The 26,542-nt window shown below is 44.5% G+C and overlaps 1 protein-coding gene across 1 annotated transcript in view; it reads right to left on the bottom strand.

Moving 5' to 3' along the window:
- The window catches only part of CIMAP1D (CIMAP1 family member D), a 119,404-nt gene extending 94,009 nt beyond the window's left edge, over positions 1-25,395 (bottom strand). Inside the window, exons 1-2 of the mRNA XM_086946546.1 lie at positions 25,290-25,395; positions 12,642-12,752 (exon numbers count right to left, since the gene is read on the bottom strand). Coding sequence (XP_086802672.1) covers positions 12,642-12,752; positions 25,290-25,395 — 217 coding nt within the window. The remainder of the gene's footprint in view (positions 1-12,641; positions 12,753-25,289) is intronic.
- Between the last annotated feature and the right edge of the window lie 1,147 nt (positions 25,396-26,542).

Raw genomic sequence — 26,542 nt, 5'->3', positions numbered from 1 at the left:
GGATATAGTAAAGAAAACACCAGCGCAAGCTTCCATTCACCAAAAACACTCTCACACACACCAAACGTGTACAGCAAAGGCATCAGTGCACCATTCACTCAAAACAAGATGCATACACAGCAGGAGTGCTACAAGCTTTACTCACACAGGATAAATAGAACATAGAGAACAGTATTGTAAGCTTCGTGTATATACACACAATGGATATAGTAAAGAAAACACCAGCGCAAGCTTCCATTCACCCAAAACACTCTCACACACACCAAACGTGTACAGCAAAAGCATCAGTGCACCATTCACTCAAAACAAGACGCATACACAGCAGGAGTACTACAAGCTTCACTCACACAGGATAAATAGAACATAGAGAACAGTATTGCAAGCTTCGTTTATACACACAATGGATATAGTAAAGAAAACACCAGCGCAAGCTTCCAATCACCCAAAACACTCTCACACACACGAAACGTGTACAGCAAAGGCATCAGTGCACCATTGTAATGTATGTATGTGTTCTTGTAAAGCGCGCTGCTGCCCTGAGGCGTCGTGGCGCTGTAGACCGCTGGGGAACCCGTCCTGGCTATCCCTGTGAGATGGTCCCGACTGGGTATCTCCAAGGTGAAACCAAGCATCCCCGGCGAATGTGGGGGGCCGTTGTAGAGATGAGGCAAGCTAATGCCCAGAGTTGCCGAGTGTGATCCCAGGTTAGAGTAGGCACCGAGGTGAGAATTATCGAGTCCGCTGACCCAGGTCCACGACCCTGCCACGTCGGGAATTGAACCCTGGTCCCAGGCTGTTCTCTGCTTCCGGGTCTGCAGCCTCTAATCAGTGAGCCACACCACTCCACTCAAAACAAGACGCATACACAGCAAGAGTGCTACAAGCTTCACTCACACAGGATAAATACAACATAGAGAACAGTATTGGAAGCTTCGTTCATACACACAATGGATATAGTAAAGAAAACACCAGCGCAAGTTTCCATTCAACCAAAACACTCTCGCACACACACCAAACGTGTACAGCAAAGGCATCAGTGCACCATTCACTCAAAACAAGACGCACACACAGCAGGAGTACTACAAGCTTCACTCACACAGGATAAATACAACTTAGAGAACAGTATTGTAAGCTTCGTGTATATACACACAATGGATATAGTAAAGAAAACACCAGCGCAAGCTTCCATTCACCCAAAACACTCTCACACACACCAACCGTGTCCAGCAAAGGCATCAGTTCACCATTCACTCAAAACAAGATGCATACACAGCAGGAGTCCTACAAGCTTCACTCAAACAGGATAAATAGAAAATAGAGAACTAAGCTTTGTGTATATACACACAATGGATATAGTAAAGAAAACACCAGCGCAAGCTTCTATTCAACCAAAACACTCTCACACACACACCAAACGTGTACAGCAAAGGCATCAGTGCACCATTCACTTAAAACAAGACGCATACACAGCAGGAGTACTACAAGCTTCACTCACACAGGATAAATAGAACATAGAGAACAGTATTGTAAGGTTCGTGTATATACACACAATGGATATAGTAAAGAAAACACCAGCGCAAGCTTCCATTCACCCAAAACACTCTCACACACACCAAATGTGTACAGCAAAGGCATCAGTTCACCATTCACTCAAAACAAGACGCACACACATCAGGAGTGCTACAAGCTTAACTCACACCGGATAAATACAACATAGAGAACAGTATTGCAAGCTTCGTTTATACACACAATGGATATAGTAAAGAAAACACTAGCGCAAGCTTCCATTCACCCAAAACACTCTCACACACACCAAACGCGTACAGCAAAGGCATCAGTGCACCATTCACTCAAAACAAGACGCATAGACAGCAGGAGTACTACAAGCTTCACTCACACAGAATAAATAGAACATAGAGAACAGTATTGCAAGCTTCGTTTATACACACAATGGATATAGTAAAGAAAACACCAGCGCAAGCTTCCATTCACCCAAAACACTCTCACACACACCAAACGTGTACAGCAAAGGCATCAGTGCACCATTCACTCAAAACAAGACGCATCCACAGCAGGAGTACTACAAGCTTCACTCACAGAGAATATATAGAACATAGAGAACAGTATTGCAAGCTTCGTTTATACACACAATGGATATAGTAAAGAAAACACCAGCGCAAGCTTCCATTCACCCAAAACACTCTCACACACACCAAACGTGTACAGCAAAAGCATCAGTGTACCATTCACTCAAAACAAGACGCATACACAGCAGGAGTACTACAAGCTTCACTCACACAGAATATATAGAACATAGAGAACAGTATTGCAAGCTTCGTTTATACACACAATGGATATAGTAAAGAAAACACCAGCGCAAGCTTCCATTCACCCAAAACACTCTCACACACACCAAACATGTACAGCAAAGGCATCAGTGCACCATTCACTCAAAACAAGACGCATACACAGCAGGAGTGCTACAAGCTTCACTCACACAGAATAAATAGAACATAGAGAACAGTATTGAAAGCTTTGTTTATACACACAATGGATATAGTAAAGAAAACACCAGCGCAAGCTTCTGTTCACCCAAAACACTCTCACACACACCAAACGTGTACAGCCAAGGCATCAGTGCACCATTCACTCAAAACAAGACGCACACACAGCAGGAGTACTACAAGCTTCACTCACACAGAATATATAGAACATAGAGAACAGTATTGCAAGCTTCGTTTATACACACAATGGATATAGTAAAGAAAACACCAGCGCAAGCTTCCATTCACCCAAAACACTCTCACACACACCAAACATGTACAGCAAAGGCATCAGTGCACCATTCACTCAAAACAAGACGCATACACAGCAGGAGTGCTACAAGCTTCACTCACACAGAATAAATAGAACATAGAGAACAGTATTGCAAGCTTTGTATATACACACAATGGATATAGTAAAGAAAACACCAGCGCAAGCTTCTATTCACCCAAAACACTCTCAAACACACCAAACGTGTACAGCCAAGGCATCAGTGCACCATTCACTCAAAACAAGACGCATACACAGCAGGAGTGCTACAAGCTTCACTCACACAGAATAAATAGAACATAGAGAACAGTATTGCAAGCTTCGTTTATACACACAATGGATATAGTAAAGAAAACACCAGCGCAAGCTTCCATTCACCCAAAACACTCTCACACACACCAAACGTGTACAGCAAAGGCATCAGTGCACCATTCACTCAAAACAAGACGCATACACAGCAGGAGTGCTACAAGCATCACTCATACAGGATAAATAGAACATAGAGAACAGTATTGCAAGCTTTGTTTATACACACAATGTATATAGTAAAGAAAACACCAGCGCAAGCTACCAATCACCCAAAACACTCTCGCACACACACCAAACGTGTACAGCAAAGGCATCAGTGCACCATTCACTCAAAACAAGATGCAAACACAGCAGGAGTATGACAAGCTTCACTCACACAGGATAAATACAACATAGAGAACAGTATTGTAAGCTTCGTGTATATACACACAATGGATATAGTAAAGAAAACACCAGCGCAAGCTTCCATTCCCCCAAAACACTCTCACACACACCAAACGTGTACAGCAAAGGCATCAGTGCACCATTCACTCAAAACAAGATGCATACACAGCAGGAGTACTACAAGCTTCATTCCCACAGGATAAATAGAACATAGAGAACAGTCTTTCAAGCTTCGTGTATACACACAATGGATATAGTAAAGAAAACACCAGCGCAAGCTTCCATTCACCCAAAACACTCTCACACACACACCAAACGTGTACAGCAAAGGCATCAGTGCACCATTCACTCAAAACAAGACGCATACACAGCAGGAGTACTACAAGCTTCACTCACACAGGATAAATAGAACATAGAGAACAGTCTTGCAAGCTTCCTGTATACACACAATGGATATAGTAAAGAAAACACCAGCGCAAGCTTCCATTCACCCAAAACACTCTCACACGCACCAAACGTGTACAGCAAAGGCATCAGTGCACCATTCACTCAAAACAAGATGCATACACAGCAGGAGTACTACAAGCTTCACTCACACAAGATAAATAGAACATAGAGAACAGTCTTTCAAGCTTTGTGTATACACACAATGGATATAGTAAAGAAAACACCAGCGCAAGCTTCCATTCACCAAAAACACTCTCACACACACCAAACGTGTACAGCAAAGGCATCAGTGCACCATTCACTCAAAACAAGATGCATACACAGCAGGAGTGCTACAAGCTTTACTCACACAGGATAAATAGAACATAGAGAACAGTATTGTAAGCTTCGTGTATATACACACAATGGATATAGTAAAGAAAACACCAGCGCAAGCTTCCATTCACCCAAAACACTCTCACACACACCAAACGTGTACAGCAAAAGCATCAGTGCACCATTCACTCAAAACAAGACGCATACACAGCAGGAGTACTACAAGCTTCACTCACACAGAATAAAAAGAACATAGAGAACAGTATTGCAAGCTTCGTTTATACACACAATGGATATAGTAAAGAAAACACCAGCGCAAGTTTCCATTCACCCAAAACACTCTCACACACACCAAGCGTGTACAGCAAAGGCATCAGTGCACCATTCACTCAAAACAAGACGCATACACAGCAGGAGTGCTACAAGCTTCACTCACACAGAATAAATAGAACATAGAGAACAGTATTGCAAGCTTTGTTTATACACACAATGGATATAGTAAAGAAAACACCAGCGCAAGCTTCCATTCACCCAAAACACTCTCACACACACCAAACGTGTACAGCAAAGGCATCAGTGCACCATTCACTCAAAACAAGACGCAAACACAGCAGGAGTACTACAAGCTTTACTCACACAGGATAAATAGAACATAGAGAACAGTCTTTCAAGCTTCGTGTATACACACAATGGATATAGTAAAGAAAACACCAGCGCAAGCTTCCATTCACCCAAAACACTCTCACACACACACCAAACGTGTACAGCAAAGGCATCAGTGCACCATTCACTCAAAATAAGACGCATACACAGCAGGAGTACTACAAGCTTCACTCACACCGGATAAATAGAACATAGAGAACAGTCTTGCAAGCTTCGTGTATACACACAATGGATATAGTAAAGAAAACACCAGCGCAAGCTTCCATTCACCCAAAACACTCTCACACGCACCAAACGTGTACAGCAAAGGCATCAGTGCACCATTCACTCAAAACAAGATGCATACACAGCAGGAGTACTACAAGCTTCACTCACACAGGATAAATAGAACATAGAGAACAGTCTTTCAAGCTTCGTGTATACACACAATGGATATAGTAAAGAAAACACCAGCGCAAGCTTCCATTCACCAAAAACACTCTCACACACACCAAATGTGTACAGCAAAGGCATCAGTGCACCATTCACTCAAAACAAGATGCATACACAGCAGGAGTGCTACAAGCTTTACTCACACAGGATAAATAGAACATAGAGAACAGTATTGTAAGCTTTGTGTATATACACACAATGGATATAGTAAAGAAAACACCAGCGCAAGCTTCCATTCACCCAAAACACTCTCACACACACCAAACGTGTACAGCAAAAGCATCAGTGCACCATTCACTCAAAACAAGACGCATACACAGCAGGAGTACTACAAGCTTCACTCACACAGGATAAATAGAACATAGAGAACAGTATTGCAAGCTTCGTTTATACACACAATGGATATAGTAAAGAAAACACCAGCGCAAGCTTCCAATCACCCAAAACACTCTCACACACACGAAACGTGTACAGCAAAGGCATCAGTGCACCATTGTAATGTATGTATGTGTTCTTGTAAAGCGCGCTGCTGCCCTGAGGCGTCGTGGCGCTGTAGACCGCTGGGGAACCCGTCCTGGCTATCCCTGTGAGATGGTCCCGACTGGGTATCTCCAAGGTGAAACCAAGCATCCCCGGCGAATGTGGGGGGCCGTTGTAGAGATGAGGCAAGCTAATGCCCAGAGTTGCCGAGTGTGATCCCAGGTTAGAGTAGGCACCGAGGTGAGAATTATCGAGTCCGCTGACCCAGGTCCACGACCCTGCCACGTCGGGAATTGAACCCTGGTCCCAGGCTGTTCTCTGCTTCCGGGTCTGCCGCCTCTAATCAGTGAGCCACACCACTCCACTCAAAACAAGACGCATACACAGCAAGAGTGCTACAAGCTTCACTCACACAGGATAAATACAACATAGAGAACAGTATTGGAAGCTTCGTTCATACACACAATGGATATAGTAAAGAAAACACCAGCGCAAGTTTCCATTCAACCAAAACACTCTCGCACACACACCAAACGTGTACAGCAAAGGCATCAGTGCACCATTCACTCAAAACAAGACGCACACACAGCAGGAGTACTACAAGCTTCACTCACACAGGATAAATACAACTTAGAGAACAGTATTGTAAGCTTCGTGTATATACACACAATGGATATAGTAAAGAAAACACCAGCGCAAGCTTCCATTCACCCAAAACACTCTCACACACACCAACCGTGTCCAGCAAAGGCATCAGTTCACCATTCACTCAAAACAAGATGCATACACAGCAGGAGTACTACAAGCTTCACTCAAACAGGATAAATAGAAAATAGAGAACTAAGCTTTGTGTATATACACACAATGGATATAGTAAAGAAAACACCAGCGCAAGCTTCTATTCAACCAAAACACTCTCACACACACACCAAACGTGTACAGCAAAGGCATCAGTGCACCATTCACTTAAAACAAGACGCATACACAGCAGGAGTACTACAAGCTTCACTCACACAGGATAAATAGAACATAGAGAACAGTATTGTAAGGTTCGTGTATATACACACAATGGATATAGTAAAGAAAACACCAGCGCAAGCTTCCATTCACCCAAAACACTCTCACACACACCAAATGTGTACAGCAAAGGCATCAGTTCACCATTCACTCAAAACAAGACGCACACACATCAGGAGTGCTACAAGCTTAACTCACACCGGATAAATACAACATAGAGAACAGTATTGCAAGCTTCGTTTATACACACAATGGATATAGTAAAGAAAACACTAGCGCAAGCTTCCATTCACCCAAAACACTCTCACACACACCAAACGCGTACAGCAAAGGCATCAGTGCACCATTCACTCAAAACAAGACGCATAGACAGCAGGAGTACTACAAGCTTCACTCACACAGAATAAATAGAACATAGAGAACAGTATTGCAAGCTTCGTTTATACACACAATGGATATAGTAAAGAAAACACCAGCGCAAGCTTCCATTCACCCAAAACACTCTCACACACACCAAACGTGTACAGCAAAGGCATCAGTGCACCATTCACTCAAAACAAGACGCATCCACAGCAGGAGTACTACAAGCTTCACTCACAGAGAATATATAGAACATAGAGAACAGTATTGCAAGCTTCGTTTATACACACAATGGATATAGTAAAGAAAACACCAGCGCAAGCTTCCATTCACCCAAAACACTCTCACACACACCAAACGTGTACAGCAAAAGCATCAGTGTACCATTCACTCAAAACAAGACGCATACACAGCAGGAGTACTACAAGCTTCACTCACACAGAATATATAGAACATAGAGAACAGTATTGCAAGCTTCGTTTATACACACAATGGATATAGTAAAGAAAACACCAGCGCAAGCTTCCATTCACCCAAAACACTCTCACACACACCAAACATGTACAGCAAAGGCATCAGTGCACCATTCACTCAAAACAAGACGCATACACAGCAGGAGTGCTACAAGCTTCACTCACACAGAATAAATAGAACATAGAGAACAGTATTGAAAGCTTTGTTTATACACACAATGGATATAGTAAAGAAAACACCAGCGCAAGCTTCTGTTCACCCAAAACACTCTCACACACACCAAACGTGTACAGCCAAGGCATCAGTGCACCATTCACTCAAAACAAGACGCACACACAGCAGGAGTACTACAAGCTTCACTCACACAGAATATATAGAACATAGAGAACAGTATTGCAAGCTTCGTTTATACACACAATGGATATAGTAAAGAAAACACCAGCGCAAGCTTCCATTCACCCAAAACACTCTCACACACACCAAACATGTACAGCAAAGGCATCAGTGCACCATTCACTCAAAACAAGACGCATACACAGCAGGAGTGCTACAAGCTTCACTCACACAGAATAAATAGAACATAGAGAACAGTATTGCAAGCTTTGTATATACACACAATGGATATAGTAAAGAAAACACCAGCGCAAGCTTCTATTCACCCAAAACACTCTCAAACACACCAAACGTGTACAGCCAAGGCATCAGTGCACCATTCACTCAAAACAAGACGCATACACAGCAGGAGTGCTACAAGCTTCACTCACACAGAATAAATAGAACATAGAGAACAGTATTGCAAGCTTCGTTTATACACACAATGGATATAGTAAAGAAAACACCAGCGCAAGCTTCCATTCACCCAAAACACTCTCACACACACCAAACGTGTACAGCAAAGGCATCAGTGCACCATTCACTCAAAACAAGACGCATACACAGCAGGAGTGCTACAAGCATCACTCATACAGGATAAATAGAACATAGAGAACAGTATTGCAAGCTTTGTTTATACACACAATGTATATAGTAAAGAAAACACCAGCGCAAGCTACCAATCACCCAAAACACTCTCGCACACACACCAAACGTGTACAGCAAAGGCATCAGTGCACCATTCACTCAAAACAAGATGCAAACACAGCAGGAGTATGACAAGCTTCACTCACACAGGATAAATACAACATAGAGAACAGTATTGTAAGCTTCGTGTATATACACACAATGGATATAGTAAAGAAAACACCAGCGCAAGCTTCCATTCCCCCAAAACACTCTCACACACACCAAACGTGTACAGCAAAGGCATCAGTGCACCATTCACTCAAAACAAGATGCATACACAGCAGGAGTACTACAAGCTTCATTCCCACAGGATAAATAGAACATAGAGAACAGTCTTTCAAGCTTCGTGTATACACACAATGGATATAGTAAAGAAAACACCAGCGCAAGCTTCCATTCACCCAAAACACTCTCACACACACACCAAACGTGTACAGCAAAGGCATCAGTGCACCATTCACTCAAAACAAGACGCATACACAGCAGGAGTACTACAAGCTTCACTCACACAGGATAAATAGAACATAGAGAACAGTCTTGCAAGCTTCCTGTATACACACAATGGATATAGTAAAGAAAACACCAGCGCAAGCTTCCATTCACCCAAAACACTCTCACACGCACCAAACGTGTACAGCAAAGGCATCAGTGCACCATTCACTCAAAACAAGATGCATACACAGCAGGAGTACTACAAGCTTCACTCACACAAGATAAATAGAACATAGAGAACAGTCTTTCAAGCTTTGTGTATACACACAATGGATATAGTAAAGAAAACACCAGCGCAAGCTTCCATTCACCAAAAACACTCTCACACACACCAAACGTGTACAGCAAAGGCATCAGTGCACCATTCACTCAAAACAAGATGCATACACAGCAGGAGTGCTACAAGCTTTACTCACACAGGATAAATAGAACATAGAGAACAGTATTGTAAGCTTCGTGTATATACACACAATGGATATAGTAAAGAAAACACCAGCGCAAGCTTCCATTCACCCAAAACACTCTCACACACACCAAACGTGTACAGCAAAAGCATCAGTGCACCATTCACTCAAAACAAGACGCATACACAGCAGGAGTACTACAAGCTTCACTCACACAGAATAAAAAGAACATAGAGAACAGTATTGCAAGCTTCGTTTATACACACAATGGATATAGTAAAGAAAACACCAGCGCAAGTTTCCATTCACCCAAAACACTCTCACACACACCAAGCGTGTACAGCAAAGGCATCAGTGCACCATTCACTCAAAACAAGACGCATACACAGCAGGAGTGCTACAAGCTTCACTCACACAGAATAAATAGAACATAGAGAACAGTATTGCAAGCTTTGTTTATACACACAATGGATATAGTAAAGAAAACACCAGCGCAAGCTTCCATTCACCCAAAACACTCTCACACACACCAAACGTGTACAGCAAAGGCATCAGTGCACCATTCACTCAAAACAAGACGCAAACACAGCAGGAGTACTACAAGCTTTACTCACACAGGATAAATAGAACATAGAGAACAGTCTTTCAAGCTTCGTGTATACACACAATGGATATAGTAAAGAAAACACCAGCGCAAGCTTCCATTCACCCAAAACACTCTCACACACACACCAAACGTGTACAGCAAAGGCATCAGTGCACCATTCACTCAAAATAAGACGCATACACAGCAGGAGTACTACAAGCTTCACTCACACCGGATAAATAGAACATAGAGAACAGTCTTGCAAGCTTCGTGTATACACACAATGGATATAGTAAAGAAAACACCAGCGCAAGCTTCCATTCACCCAAAACACTCTCACACGCACCAAACGTGTACAGCAAAGGCATCAGTGCACCATTCACTCAAAACAAGATGCATACACAGCAGGAGTACTACAAGCTTCACTCACACAGGATAAATACAACATAGAGAACAGTATTGCAAGCTTCGTGTATACACAGAATGGATATAGTAAAGAAAACACCAGCGCAAGCTTCCATTTCCCCAACATAGAGAACAGTATTGCAAGCTTCGTTTATACACACAATCGATATAGTAAACACCAAACACCAGTGCAAGAATCCCCGAGAGCAGCTGTACAAGCTTCACTCACATAGAGTAGGCACAGCTCAGTCAACAGTGCACACATCAATCACACTGAGTATGAGTACAGCACAAACAGAAAATGTAATCTAGAGACAGCAGACAGTGCAAGTTTATTGTGCACTTTCTAGAAAAACATACCAAAGGTTGCAATAGTGCACGTTTTCGTCACACAATGAATAAAAGATACACATAAAACAGCAATGCAAGCTGCAGTCACATACAGAACAGGAACAGCAGATGTACATAGATGCAGAACTTCTAGCAGCAGTGTAAGCTTCCCTCTCACAGTTGACAGGTACAGCATATTCTGTGGCAGTTCAAGATTAATTCACTTACAGAACTGGTAGAACAGAGGCAGGAACAGAGCAATGCTTGTTTGTGGACTCTCATATTACAGTACGAAGGAAAACATGTTATGGGTTTTGTGTCAAATGATGGTGAGAGAAGCCCTCTGGACTGCATGTGCCTAGATGTGTTCTTATTAGTAAGATTGTAGAATAACGCCTTGAAGTGTATCATATGAGTCCTTGTACTTCATGAAACCAGGTTTTCTTTCCATGGTTTTCGTACATCAGTTGCTCACCCCCACAGAATCTTTTTTCACTACAGTGCACTGGTGCATAAAGGGGTCGCTTGTGACTAGCGCTGGTGACAAATACTACCCTCGTAAGTCTATCCTCTAGAGATTAAAGGTGATCAGAACAGGCCCAGTTACTGAAAACAGAGCTAAGCCAGTATCTTAGCAGCTGGACAGGACAGTGAGGTCAGTGTCTAATCACAAGGAACATCTCGGGTGTCTTTTAATCCCATCGCAGACACCTCACACATCTCTAATGGAGGCTGTAAGCAGCACCTGCCCCTCCCAGGCACACCGGATCCCTCATCCCTCCGGGGGATGTTTGTTGGGTCACTGGTTTCCATAGAGGCGTCATTCAGGCCGAAGGAGTCCCTGGTCCGCAGTGCCGCCCTGGAGCCACTCTTGCTCTGTTGAGACCCAACCGCCATGGTTGTCTTTATATGTAGTTGAATCTCTAACTGTGTATGTCCATGTTCCAAATAACACAGAACGTTACCACATTGTAGCACATGTGAGTAGGGCCCTCAGAAGCAATGCCAGGTGATAGACATTGCACCTTACAATTGAGTCCAGAAGCTTCTGCTTCCATATCCCCGAAGTTTAGCTCCAGATGTATATCCCTTGAGGATATCGACATAGCCTAGACATACCTGTATGCACTTACCATCTCGGTATTTGCTCACAATGCTTTGATAGCACAGCACTTCTGCAGTTGATATTTCAATATGCTTTGGTCGCCCTAAGTAGGCATGGTATGCCCAGAAGTGGGTCCCTTGCTCACTTTGCCACTGGATTCAAGCTAGCCTGGCTGATGATGGGTGTTACACAGAAACCGGCCCAAGGGTGCTTGTTTCCGGTTTGGCTTGGCAGTTTGAGCTGGACTGTTCTCATGAGGCACAGGGTCAAGACTGATTTGCATATAGCTGGGTCTGAACTGAGGTGGAGAAGTGAGCTAAAGAATGATTATGGATTCAACCCAAATCTGTGACTGGGGTTGAGCATCTGAAAAGTTTCAGCTCCGTCCATCATCTCCTTGTGTTTGCTATATTACAATATACCACCAAGGCCATACCATTCATGTGGCCCTTCTTCACATGGGTGGGGCTTAAAACTTTGACTTTGCCTAAAACTGTTTGGTAAATCATATTCATCCTGATAGAAATGTGGCTTTCTTACGGCAACCTCTGGACACACTTACTGACATCACTAAGACGGCCATGGAAGGAGTACGCAGGGCTAGTGTAGCGCGTGTAGTCATGGTTGATAAAGCCCACTGTAGGGGGCAGCTTGTATCGCCCGGGCCCAGGACCTGCATAAAATAAACACAAAGTCAGAAAAAAAGAAAGGAATTGAATACAGAAAGTGGCAATGAGGCACTAGAAAGATATGCAATAACCACATTTTGTCATTTTCCAATGAAAGATTAGGAGATACAAGCAAAGTTGTCCTGGGCTTCTGGTATTACATCACTTTATGTTATGAACTAATGTATGTGGGAGGATCACTCAAAAATATGTTTAGTGTCTCAATCACTTCATCCAACATGGTTTCAGTAGTTAGAGATATATCAATAACGTATAGATATAATCTATGTCCAGACTGTTAACTCCTCCAGGAAGGCCAATTCATTTATAGTCTTTTTACTCTCCATTCTTCTTCACAGCATATTTTACACACATTGTCAGGCCAGCCAACACGTTTCGTCCTTTACAGAGGACTTCCTCAGGGCTGCAAAAAGGCAAATAAAATAAATATATGTACAAAGAAAACTATGGAAAAAAACTCTATATACAATCACCCAGCCCGCGTTTCATGTTAATCAGTAGTAGATATTCTTAAATATCTACAGTCCTGTGAATTCAGAGGTGATGTATGCAGAGGTGCAGTTTCCAGATATGATGTATGTACGGAGGAGTACGATGCTCCGGTCCTCTGACAAAAATTTGTTAACAGTACCGAGGTTTAGGGAGGCCAAATGGGGAGGGAGAGCTTCTGCCGCGGATGAGCTTTCGAGCCAGGTCTCCCACTCACTTTTCGGTAAAGCCTTAAAGAGCTGCCTTTTTTCTCAGACGTCGGTATGAGCATGTCTTTCTGTCTGCACCCTCAGGTTCCGCATACAGTGTCTTGACACCCTTGGGCTAAGTCCGTGCTCTACAAATCCAATATTCATTCATTCATTCATGCCCATGAGCTGCGAGTGATCGAAATCCAGAAGAGGACTTAACATTGTGGGTGAAGTAACCTGGCCTGTGTGTGCTTGATTCCAGCGGGGAGACATCCCCACAACAGTTTTTTTTTTTATAAATGGCCAGGACTTGGGGGAGAATGGTAGAAAAACTTGGGGGGCAACGGTAGAAAAGTAAAACTGTAGTTTTAAATTTGAAATCTGAACCCAGAGCCTCCATGCAGTAGATCGGGTGTACACCAGAGCTTGAATATTGACTTGGGACCTCTTGGAAGACCCTACATATAACTCCACCCCTGACCATGAGTTTCTGCAAAGTGTTTTGGGGGTTTTTTTGAATCCCAAAGCCAGTCAGTTTTCAGGTGTTTCCTGGTTGGAGCACTTTTGACTGAAGTTGTTCCTGATGACTGAGACTTCACAATGTGGCTAAACGGCTTGTGGAAACAAATTTGGTCGAGCCTTCTGGCTGGTCAATATTTTTAACTTTAATAGAAACTTCTAAGCCTGGTGGTAAATGAATTATTGTGAGCCCCCTGCCCCTCTGCCAGCTCCACCAACACCACCATCCTTAGATCACCTGAATATTCTCAGATGCCAAGGGCACAGGAGGCTGGTTCCCTGACAAACGCTTAGGCCTCCTACTTCCATTTTATTCATTATATTTCCTATTTCTCATTCTTTTCTTAAGCTTATTCGTATAATATTTTACCATTAGTATTCGTTTTTAAACATTGTGCTCCCATGGATATTTTATGTGGTATTTTCATCACACTTTTTCTTGGTGTTGATTTTGACTCATATCCACATTCAGGTTTTCCAGTGATCTGTTATGTAATGTGGTTACTATTGTTTTCATTGGGTGCAATTTTCTTTTTGATTTTGCATTTTTGCTATTCACTTTCATTGATGACATGGTTTAACATGTGTGTTTTTTCTCTTCACACAACACTTATTTAGCATGTATTATTTGTTATCAACAGTGAGAGAAGGAGAATGTGCAGGGGTGGGGGTGTCAGTCTATTGACTGACATTACCAAGCACACCCGGTTTGAGAGGGGCTGCGCAGGTAACAGTGACAGTTGCATCAATCTATAGACTGACATTACCAGGGACATCAGGAGTGAGAGAGGGGGCTGTGCATGTAACAGGGACAGGTGCATCAACCTATAGACTGACATTACCAGGGACATCAGGTGTGTGAGAGGGGGATGTGCAGGTAACAGGCACATGTGCATCAATCTATAGACTGTCATTACTAGGGACATCAAGTGTGAGAGAGGGGGCTGTGCAGGTAACAGGGACAGGTGCATCAATCTATAGACTGGCATTACCGGGACATCAGGTGTGAGAGAGGGGGCTGTGCAGGTAACAGAGACAGTTGCATCAATCTATAGACTGACATTACCAGGGACATCAAGTGTGAGAGAGGGGGCTGTGCAGGTAAAAGGGACAGGTGCATCAATCTATAGACTGACATTACAGAACATCAGGTGTGAGAGGGGGCTGTGCAGGTAACAGGGACAGGTGCATCAACCTATAGACTGACATTACCAGGGACATCAGGTGTGTGAGAGGGGGATGTGCAGGTAACAGGCACATGTGCATCAATCTATAGACTGTCATTACTAGGAACATCAAGTGTGAGAGAGGGGGCTGTGCAGGTAACAGGGACAGGTGCATCAATCTATAGACTGGCATTACCGGGACATCAGGTGTGAGAGAGGGGGCTGTGCAGGTAACAGAGACAGTTGCATCAATCTATAGACTGACATTACCAGGGACATCAAGTGTGAGAGAGGGGGCTGTGCAGGTAAAAGGGACAGGTGCATCAATCTATAGACTGACATTACCAGGACATCAGGTGTGAGAGAGGGGCTGCGCAGGTAACAGAGACAGTTGCATCAATCTATAGACTGACATTACCAGGGACATCAAGTGTGAGAGAGGGGTCTGTGCAGGTAAAAGGGACAGGTGCATCAATCTATAGACTGACATTACAGAACATCAGGTGTGAGAGGGGGCTGTGCAGGTAACAGGGACAGGTGCATCAATCTATAGACTGACATTACCAGGGACATCAGGTGTGAGAGGGGGCTGTGCAGGTAACAGTGACAGGTGCCTCAATCTATAGATTGACATTACCAGGGACATCAGGTGTGAGAGGGGGCTGTGCAGGTTATTCCGACCCCACTCACCTGATAACACAGGTACTACAGGAGCGAAGATGATCCGAGTCACCCCACAGTGCCTAAACCCCTCAAGTGACAATAAATTATAATCACCCGTGTGGGCAACACACCCGGAAGAACCCGTTAACGTCGAATATTCAAGGTGATACAGGCATTCATCTGGCCATTCTCTAGACTTCAGGCATACCACATCTCCATACCAGGAACATACTGCAGCAAGAAGAAAACAAAAGAGATAGCAGGTTTAGAAGTAAGGTATAGACCCACTGGAGTAAACAATGATATCATCCTGTATACCCCTTCCCCTCTGATCCTTCACATACCCAAAACAAAATGTGTCATTGCTCCAAAGGCAATCTCGAGGTGTCTTGAGGAGTGAAACAAAAATAGGAATGGGGAAGGGAGTGCACAAAGGATAGTTCCAAAAACACCAGGTTCTTCCAGATTGCGGAGAAAAAAGGAACACCTCCAAAACACAAGGGACCAAAAAACCTGCTAGCAAAATCCCTTCTCAGTGCACTGAGATAACAAAATCAATAACTGAAAAATATGGACAATATATCTCACCTGGAGTCCACAGAAATCCACTGTTTTTTTAAGGCCCTCCAAGATGATTCCAGGAATATCCAAGTAAAAATTGTAGAGGAAATGAAGTCCCACGAAAAATCTGCTCCAGCCGGATGACAGAACAAATCCTTTACAGCAAAGAGAATCCAATGATGGGCCAGAAAAACAGGAGTCCAAGTAGAAAATCACCATGGAGCAGGGAACATAAGATCAAAGCAACAGGCACCAAGATAACAAAGGCATAAGTACTTCCAGGGCTGAAAAACCGGAAGAGAACCCAAGCAAGGAAAGGAGGGAACAGAGGCCTTAAATAGTGACCAAGGCCCTTCCCACCCACCTATCGCTAGACAAAACACAAGGGGAGATACCTGCCCGCCTACCCAGTGTCAGAATGGAATTCACGCCAGAAGAGATGCTGCCTCCTAATCCCGCCGGCAAGTTTCTCCCCAATCATTCCACCCGCATGTGTACCGCTGACTTAAACCCGCCCGCAGCGTCACCGCCCACAGGGTTCCACCCGCAATGTCTGTCTGCAATGTCCCCTGTCGCAACCCTACCCACAATGCTTCCTGCCGTACCCGCCAGCAGTGTTTCCCGCCCGCAGTGTTTTCCCACCCGCACCCGCCCGCAGTGTTTTCCCGCCCGCACCCGCGCCCGTAAGGAAAAAGGGGAAGGAAAGGAAAGAGATCGCAAGCACTCAGACCGCAATAGTACCCCCCCTCAAAAGACCCCCCACAGGCCAGGGCTTAGAAGGATGACGACGATGGAACAAACGGACCAACCGGGGAGCATGAACAAAACCAGCAGGTTCCCAAGAACCGTCCTCAGGGGGATAGCCCTCCCAATCCACCAGATAATACAAGCGTCCCCGACGCCTCCTAAAATCCAATATGGCACGAACCACAAGTTCCTCTTCCCCATCAATCAACAACGAAGGAGGAGGAGGCAAAGGCACAGTAGTAGGGACATAGGGCTTAAGAAGGGAGGAGTGAAATACAGGATGCACATGATAGTCATCAGGCAACTCCAACTCGATAGCAACGGGGTTACAATGCGAAAAATCTGAAAGGGGCCCAAATAGCAAGGCTGCAACTTTCGCGGCCCGGCCAAATGTACAATCTTAGAGGGCAACCAAACCTGATCCCCAGGCCTGTATTAAGGCGCAGGAACCCGATGCCGATCAGCATTCACCTTCATCTTAGCTTTAGCGTCTACCAGCTGTTCGTGGGCAGACCGCCACACTGCCTTGAGCTCCAGACTCAACACATCCACTGCCGGAACCCTGCCAGAAGGCTGAATAGGTACAGCCCTAGGATAAAAACCCATGGAACAAAAGAAAGGAGAAACACCCAATGCGGAATGAAAACTGTTATTGTATGCAAACTCGGCAATGGATAACGCTTTAACCCAACTCCCAGTCAGGGAAGTGAGAATACAACGCAAATACAGTTCCATGGTTTGGTTGGTACGCTCCGTTTGCCCATCGCTCTGGGGATGATAGGCCGAGGACAAACGGAGCACCATGTCCAATGAAGAACATAACTCCTTCTAAAAATGAGACACAAATTGGGCCCCCCTGTCTGATACAATAGCAGTAGCTATACCGTGCAAACGTAATACCTGAGAAATAAAGATCGTAGCCAACTCCTGAGCTGTTAGAACCTTGGGCAACGACACAAAATGGGCAGTTTTAGTAAATAAATCCACAACCACCAAGATGGTAGTACAACCTGCATCCAATTGCAAATCGGTAACAAAATCCATGCTAATGGTATGCCATGGTGAAGGAGGAACGGGTAGAGGATGCAGCAACCCTACAGGAGGAGTATGTGAGGCCTTGTTTATGGCACATACCGGACAAGAGGTAACAAACACATGGATATTATGGGAAAGTGAAGCCCACCAGAACCAGCGAAGGCACATCTCCAGCGTCTTAGTCACTCCAGGATGACCCATAAGTGAAGATGAATGACACCACTCTAAAACCTTATTCCGTAACTCCGGGGGAATAAACAACTGAGTACCATGAAACAATAACCCGTCTCTTAATTGCAAAGAAGTATCCATCAACCAAGGTGACAGATCAATCGCTGATAACGACCTGAGCTTGTCTTCAAACTCCTGAAAAGAAGTACAACCCACAATCTTCTCAGCTGTTATCATGGGGCCCTAACCAAGGGAAACATTCCTACATAATGGCGACACATGAATACGAGACAAGGCATCAGATTTCGTTTGTTGAGCAGCTGATCTATATGTGATGTTAAAATCGAATTTGTTAAAGAAATTAACCCATCTCATCTGACGGGGTGTAAAGGCACGAGCAGAATGAAAAAACTCCAGATTTTTATGGTCACTATAAATCGTAGTAGTGTGTCTTGCACCCCACAAATGCTGTCGCCATTCTTGAAAGGCTAGCTAAATAGCCAGTAATTCCCTTTCTGCCACCGTATAATTCTGCTCAGCCGGTAGCAATTTCTTTGAGAAAACAGCAAGAGGATGCATGTGACCAGTCTCGGGATCAAGTTCTGATAATACCACCCCCCCCCCCCCCCCACTGCATACAATGAGGCATCTGCCTCCACAAAAAAGGGCAGTGCCGGATCAGGGTGATGCAAAATAGGGGCTTTAACAAATTGCTCCCCCAAGGACTGAAAAGCCTTCTGCGCCGCCGGTGTCCATTGAAACACCACTCCCTTCCTCAGCAATTAAGTTATTGGTGTTACTGTCTCTGAAAAATGGGAGATAAAGCGGCGTTAAAAATTGGCGAATCCCAACAACACTTGAACATCCCTAACACATGTAGGAGTAGGCCAGGTAGTAATGGCCTCCATCTTTTTAGGATCCATCTGTATGCCTTCAGCGGCAATAATAAAACCCAGAAATTCCACACGTGATGTCTGAAAGATACATTTATCGAGTTTCACAAACAGATTATCACGCAAACGCTGTAGGACCTGAGACACATGTTTTTCATGATCCCAACATGCTGTGAGAAAACCAAAATGTCATCAATATAAACGATGACACAAATATCCAACAAATCCCTCAACACCTCATTGATAAAAAACTGGAACGCTGCGGGGGCGTTACACAGCCTGAAGGGCATAACACAATACTCGAAAAGACCGAACTTCGTTCTGAAGGCGTCCCCTTCACGGACACGAATGAGATGGTAAGCCCCCCGCAAGTCCAGTTTTGTAAAGATGGTAGCATGTCTTAGTTGGTCCAACAACACCAAAATCAAGGGGAGAGGGTATTTGTTTTTAATAGTCACCTTATTAAGAGCCCTATAATCAATGCAAGCACGTAACTCGCCTTCCTTCTTTGGTACGAAGAAGATAGGAGAAGAAACGGGGGATGAGGAATGCAGAATAAACCCTGCAGCTAACATCTTGTCCAAATATAGCCGGAGATGTTGTGTTTCCGGTTCGGACAAGGCATAAATCCTGCTACAGGGCAAATCCCCCCCCCCCCCCGGAACCAAGTCGATGCGACAGTCAAAAGAACAGAGAGGTGGTAAAACACTAGATTTAACTGTATCAAAGACATCCGCAAATGACATAAACTGTGATGGAATACCAGCACCTGCCATGGTACATCCAGTAGCACATACCAAAGGGGATACCCAATCAGAAGCCTCCTGATAGCAATGTGGCAGGCAATATCCTGAGTCTAGGGAACCGTACATCTCACCCAATCAATCTTGGGATTATGGGTTTGCAACCAGGGCACCCCCAAGATCATACCAAAGGCTGGGGCATCAATAAGATCAAAACTTAAAGACTCTGAGTGACCATTATCACAGATCAGAATTAATGGCTCAGTATGTTTCACTATCAATCCGGAGGACAATTCAGTGCCATCAATTGCCCTCTCTGGTTCTGGGTGGGTTTTACATACACAAGGGATGTCAAATGTCTTTTTATGAAAGTTGGACAGCACCCTTCAAAAGTTACACATTTGTTACAAAAACAGTTATTAAAAAACATACAAATGAACAGAATTATTAGTTTTCCCAAATATTCAGAAAGACACACAAAAGTAGTGACTTGGATTTTCTTTCTTTTATTCAATTTTTGTTCTTTATTTTCTTTTTTTGATAGTTGCGGATAGCCGACGCGTTTCGTCCGTTGCCGGACTTCTTCAGGGCTTAAAACAAATTCTCTGGAATCAAGTTTCACATCCGTCTTAATAAGATTTTCATGAGGTTTCTTTCATTGCTTGAAAATTAGTAAGTAAGGTCACAGATTCCGGTACACAGTCACTGTCAGCAAGGAAGAAAAAGTTGGCCCACAAAGTAGTCAAGGGGCTGGAACATGCAGGAACGTCAGGTTGTGGTCTTCTGGTTCGAACCAGAAGACCACAACCTGACGTTCCTGCATGTTCCAGCCCCTTGACTACTTTGTGGGCCAACTTTTTCTTCCTTGCTGACAGTGACTGTGTACCGGAATCTGTGACCTTACTTACTAATTTTCAAGCAATGAAAGAAACCTCATGAAAATCTTATTAAGACGGATGTGAAACTTGATTCCAGAGAATTTGTTTTAAGCCCTGAAGAAGTCCGGCAACGGACGAAACGCGTCGGCTATCCGCAACTATCAAAAAAAGAAAATAAAGAACAAAAATTGAAAAAAAGAAAGAAAATCCAAGTCACTACTTTTGTGTGTCTTTCTGAATATTTGGGAAAACTAATAATTCTGTTCATTTGTATGTTTTTTAATAACTGTTTTTGCAACAAATGCGTAACTTTTGAAGGGTGCTGTCCAACTTTCATAATTAGCTTTCCTGGGTGATAGGTTGCCTATCTCCCTTAAGGCCCGTGTGGGAATCACGTGTCTGGGCATAGCACCTTCTGCTTTAACACAGTAGATGGTATTTCAACAGTGGTGCAGTTTTTTCCTTAATTCCCAGTTCTGATGTCAAATGTCTCGGCGAACTGTATATCCATATAATTCCCCATGGCACCGGAATCCAGAAGAACAGGAAAGGTGTTTCTCTTGTTACCAGATATTACCAAGGTAACTGTGATAGTAAAATGAGGCGGTACTCGAGATACCAACCCTGCCACATCATAAGGATTACAATCATGTGCATTTTCTGTACAGGAATCATCTCTCCCTGTTCAACAAAGGCTACGGACGTCCGTACCGGCACTGAAGAGGGCTTAACTGTACACTAATGTGCAAAATGCCCGTTCCCACCACAATATAAACATAGGTTAAGTCTTCGTCGCCTCTCTCCTGCTTGGACAGGGAGGTGACCTCGTACACTTCCTATCTGCATAGGCTCAGGATGATTCTTTTCTCCTGCCTCAGTTTTAACCTCTCTACGACCAGCATAATACCTAGACATAGGCAAGCGATACCTTGCCCCCTTCCTCTCTGACAACCGGTGATCCACTTTGACCACCAGGTCAATAAACTCAGTACAGTCTTTAGGGGGATCAACAATCTGTGATATCAAATCTTTAAACTCCTCACATAGATCCTGATAAAAAAGGGAAGTTTTTTTTTTCATTGGGCCAATGTTTCTCAGACGCCAAACGATTGAAAGTGGCTATATACACTAATAGGTCCTGTTTACCCTGCTGTAATTTAAGTAGCTCAGCATCGCTAGCTTGCATAAAAGTATGCTTTGCAAACAAACGTCGCATCTGCTCCTTAAAAGATTTAAAATCATATAGAATAGGATCATCATAATCCACCAAGGGAACAGACCATAATGCAGCTGTACCAGCCAAATAAGATATCACAAATCCAACCTTCGCTGCATCATCGGGAAAAGCCGTTGGTCTGCACATAAAGTGCAAATGGCATTGGTTCATAAATATGCCATATTTATTGCTATCTCCTGAAAAACGCTCAGGGACTGCCAAAGGCACTGATACAGGTGTGTTAACCGTAACTGCAACTGGTACACTACCTGAGCTACCAGAGGTACGATCATAAAGGAAGGTGGCGGGTTGAACTGGTGTTCTCCCAACCCCCACCCGTTCCTTGGCCTTGTAGGCATTTAATTCACCTTGCAAGCCATGATTTTCCTGTAACCTCCTCCTGTAATGAAGCGAGAGCCTGGGCCAATTCCTGTAACAAAGGACCCCCCACGCACCAGTTAATGGATCCACCTCCATCTTCGCTCGGGTAGTAAAAAATGTGTGGGCCTGGGTTTCTGCTCCGAGCCCACTCACCTGATAACACAGGTACTACAGGAACGAAGATGGTCCGAGTCACCCCCTACAGTGCCTAAACCCCTCAAGTGACAGTAAATTATAATCACCCAAGTGGGCAACACACCCGGGGAAGAACCGGTTAACGCCTATTATTCAAGGTGATACAGGCATTCATCTGGCCATCCTCTAGACTGCAGGCATACCACAACTCCAAAGAAGGAACATACTGCAGCAAGAAGAAAACAAAAGAGATAGCAGGTTTAGAAGTAAGGGATAGACCCACTGGAATAAACAATGATATCACCCTGTATACCCCTTCCCCTCTGATCCTTCACATACCCAAAACGCAATGTGTCATTGCTCCAAAGGCAATCTCGAGGTGTCTTGAGGAGTGAAACAAAAATAGGAATGGGGAAGGGAGTGCACAAAGGTCAGTTCCAAAAACACCAGGGGGCATATTATCAAGGAAGCTTGATACATTATCGCCACTTTTATCGGCAGGAAACTGCCGATAAAGCGACTATAATGGGCTTAATAATATGCTCTATGGAATTCCAATCGAAACCCATGTTAGATGTCTTCACATCTAACATGGGCTTCGATTACAAATTCGAATACAAAGCATTCCATTACAACGCATTCAATTACAACACATACCATTACAACACATACCATTAAAACGCATATTACTTTTTAAATGACTATTCCCACTCTAGTGAGTGCAACAGCCGGGTAAGTGTTGGATAGTGTAGGGCTAAAAATTACTATTCCCCATTACTTACCTAATAATGCTTTGTAACAGTAGTGACAAGCGTTGTAGTGACATTCGATGTAATGGCTGCGTTGTAATGGCATGCGATGTAAAGGATGTTGCGATGTAATGACTGCGTTGTAAAGGTAGTACGCTGTAATGACTGCGTTGCAAAGGTTGTTTCCCCTGTTAATTCATGTACTTTCTGCTAGTGGCTCCTAACTGATTCTTCACTGAAATACTTGAAGTTTTACCTGCTGCTTTGGTTAGTCGCATGTCTATGACAACTAGTGGTGGTTGAGCTAACAAATGATCAGAGAGAGCTGAGTTACCGCCGAATCAAGGATCTGGTCTTCTCTCAAAGCCAGGGAATGATGCAAGCCATCACAGTGCTTGGCATGTCATGTGTGCAACAAACGCCATGTAAAGATATGGTAGCCTCTTCAAAACTCTAACAAGTCTATCTGTTTAGCATGCGAAGGGTTTCACCGTGGTACATCAGATTATATCCCAGCATTGACAAGCATTTATTACACGTTATACATTGTAAACAATGCATTTGGAAATATTGACTGACAACAATGACGTTAGTGAAGAGACAAGGCAGGTGCCAAGTAGCTCTCTATGTGGACTAGATTATTATTATTATTATTATTATTAAAAGGCTCTTCTATAGCGCATGGCCACTCGGGAGCATCCCAGCGCTTATGTCCCTACATGTAGCAACTTATCATCTATTTAATCAAACACAAGCAAGATATTTACCTAGGATCACACAATTTGGTCAAATGGGGAATCCAGGACTGATCCCAAGGTTTCTGGTCTCGCGCTGTGCAATTCAGCCACCAGATGAGTGTCTTTTTTCTCTCTTCATTTATTTACATCAAAGGTCAATGCTTTGTTTTTAATTCTTGGCATGAGGTTAGAGCATGAAAGCTCGGCTCATCGTCAGCTCGAGGGTCCTCGTGCACTTCCAGCTGAGCCAGAGCCAGGCATATGGCGCAAGCCTGGCTTGAGCTTTCAGTAGCTCCCCCACCTGTAATGGAAACCTACACGTGTGCTAAATTTATGGAAAATGACTGGGACAGATGGTGAAAAAAGAGACTGTCTAATCTAGGACACTAGGTCCTCTTAATCTAGAGCTCAGGAGTGGCCAACAGAGGTCCCACAGATAAGGTCCGTGTCAGATTTTTAGGATAACCTCACATGATACATTTACTTTCAATTAACCTAAATGAAAGTTACTTTAAAAGCCTGAGGTAATCCTAAAAACGAGGCATGCACCAGATCCTCCTGGATCGGTGTTCAGGGGCAGCAGCACTGGGGCCAGAGGCCTGAGGGGACCACTGAACAGTGAGTTGTGCTGTGGTGTCTAGGGGCCCATGGCATTCCTTGCACTAGAGCCCCTGGCCCACCGGCTCTGCCACTGTCTCTGTTGGACCCTTCTATTGACAGACACATCGGGTGCTGCGGGTGTGCAGAGGGCTGTGCAGATAACACGGACACGAGTGGAGAATTGAGGCTGAAAATGTGCGTTTTCAGTTGCTCTGTAAATATCCAATATCCCTTGAGTGAAAGCAAAGAGCTTAGGTTTAAAGAGCTGTCACTCACTCGCGTGGCCCAGTGATGCACTGTAATGTCAACAATAAATGTAATATCAAGATCTTGCATTACATACAGCGGTTCACACCACACTTCTGTCATACACATGCTTCAGCAAGAACATGCTAAATGAATATAAGTGGACAATATTTTAGTCCTTTGTAAAGAGTAGAACAGTTATTTTTCCGGGAATGCTGGCAGATGTTTGGTTTTTCTTTGTGTCCAGGAGCTGAGATAGTAAACTGTTGAAAAACATGTTCTTCGGTCTACTACATGGAAAAGTGTAGATAAATGGAACACGTATGGGCGATGGTGAATGACCTCAAATGCCACAACCCATTGTCATGACCCTCAAGTCTTACACTATGAACCGTACATACCTGTCACGCGGGCTTCAATCATTGGAGCTTTCCTCTCACCAGCTTCACTCATGGTGGAGGACTGCATGCCCGCCTCTGGACGGTGGACGGTAGGGGAGGACTGCATGCCCGCCTCTGGACGGTGGACGGTAGTGGAGGACTGCATTCCTTCCTCAGGACGGTGGACGGTAGCAGCAGAAGTCAGATGTTCTTCACACAACCCCTTGAGATGCAGCCGACGTGGGAAGTCCTAACTCCTACGAACAGAGGGAGTCTGCGTGAACAGACCTTCGCCTCTTCTCCAGATCATCTGATGTAGAGTGTACGTCACCTCGAGCTGCTTCCACCATCAGAAGGTCAGCCTTCGGCTGACTGTCAACGACGTGAGAGGCTCTTACCTCTGGTGTCGGGCGGTCTGTGATGTGTAGAGGTGCTCACCTGAAGCCTCGAGCCTCTTAGGACAAGAAGGTCGTCTGTGATGTGGAGAGGTGCTCACCTCAAGCCTCGAGCCGCTGAGGTCAAGAAGGTCCTCGTCTGTGATGTGGAGAGGTGCTCACCTCAAGCCTCGAGCCGCTGAGGTCAAGAAGGTCCTCGTCTGTGATGTGGAGAGGTGCTCACCTCAAGCCTCGAGCCGCTGAGGTCAAGAAGGTCCTCGTCTGTGATGTGGAGAGGTGCTCACCTGAAGCCCCGAGCCTCTAAGGGCAAGAAGGTCGTCTGTGCTGTGGAAAGGTCCTCACCTGAAGCCTCGAGCCACTGAGGTCAAGAAGCTCCTCGTCTCCACTGCACTGTCTGTAGACCTTCACCTCCAGTCACTGGGTGTCAAAGAGGGGAGGAGGCCACCTCACCCTCGGGCCTGCTTGGACATGGACAGGCGGTCTCCTCGGCTCTCAAGCTACTTCTGAAGACATGAGGTGCTCAGCAGCAGTCGCGGTCTGCTGACAATATCAGCAGGACCTCAGCTCCCTCCTCCGACAACCCTCAGGGTGGATACCCACTTGCTGGTGTGTCTCTGGATGGCTCAGTTGGGCTGGTGGACCTCAAACAGATCTTGCATTTGCCCGGCAGTGACAATAATACCTCTGCCCGCTGACACCCGAAGCCTTGAATGAAGCACCCGAAGAAATGTCCCCAGCGATGTCGGTGAAAGAGGATACAGGGATGCGGGTAACTTAAGACGATGACCTACGATGCACCCCTGTCCAACAAAGCATACCTGGCACACATGGCAACCGCGAGGGACACACTGGCGCGTAGCCCTGCTCGCGTGCCCCCAT

The sequence above is a fragment of the Lissotriton vulgaris genome, chromosome 12 (genome assembly GCF_964263255.1).
Source record: "Lissotriton vulgaris chromosome 12, aLisVul1.2, whole genome shotgun sequence".
NCBI lineage: Eukaryota > Metazoa > Chordata > Amphibia > Caudata > Salamandridae > Lissotriton > Lissotriton vulgaris.
Note: the sequence above shows the minus strand (reverse complement) of the source record. Positions and strands in the feature narration are given on the sequence as shown.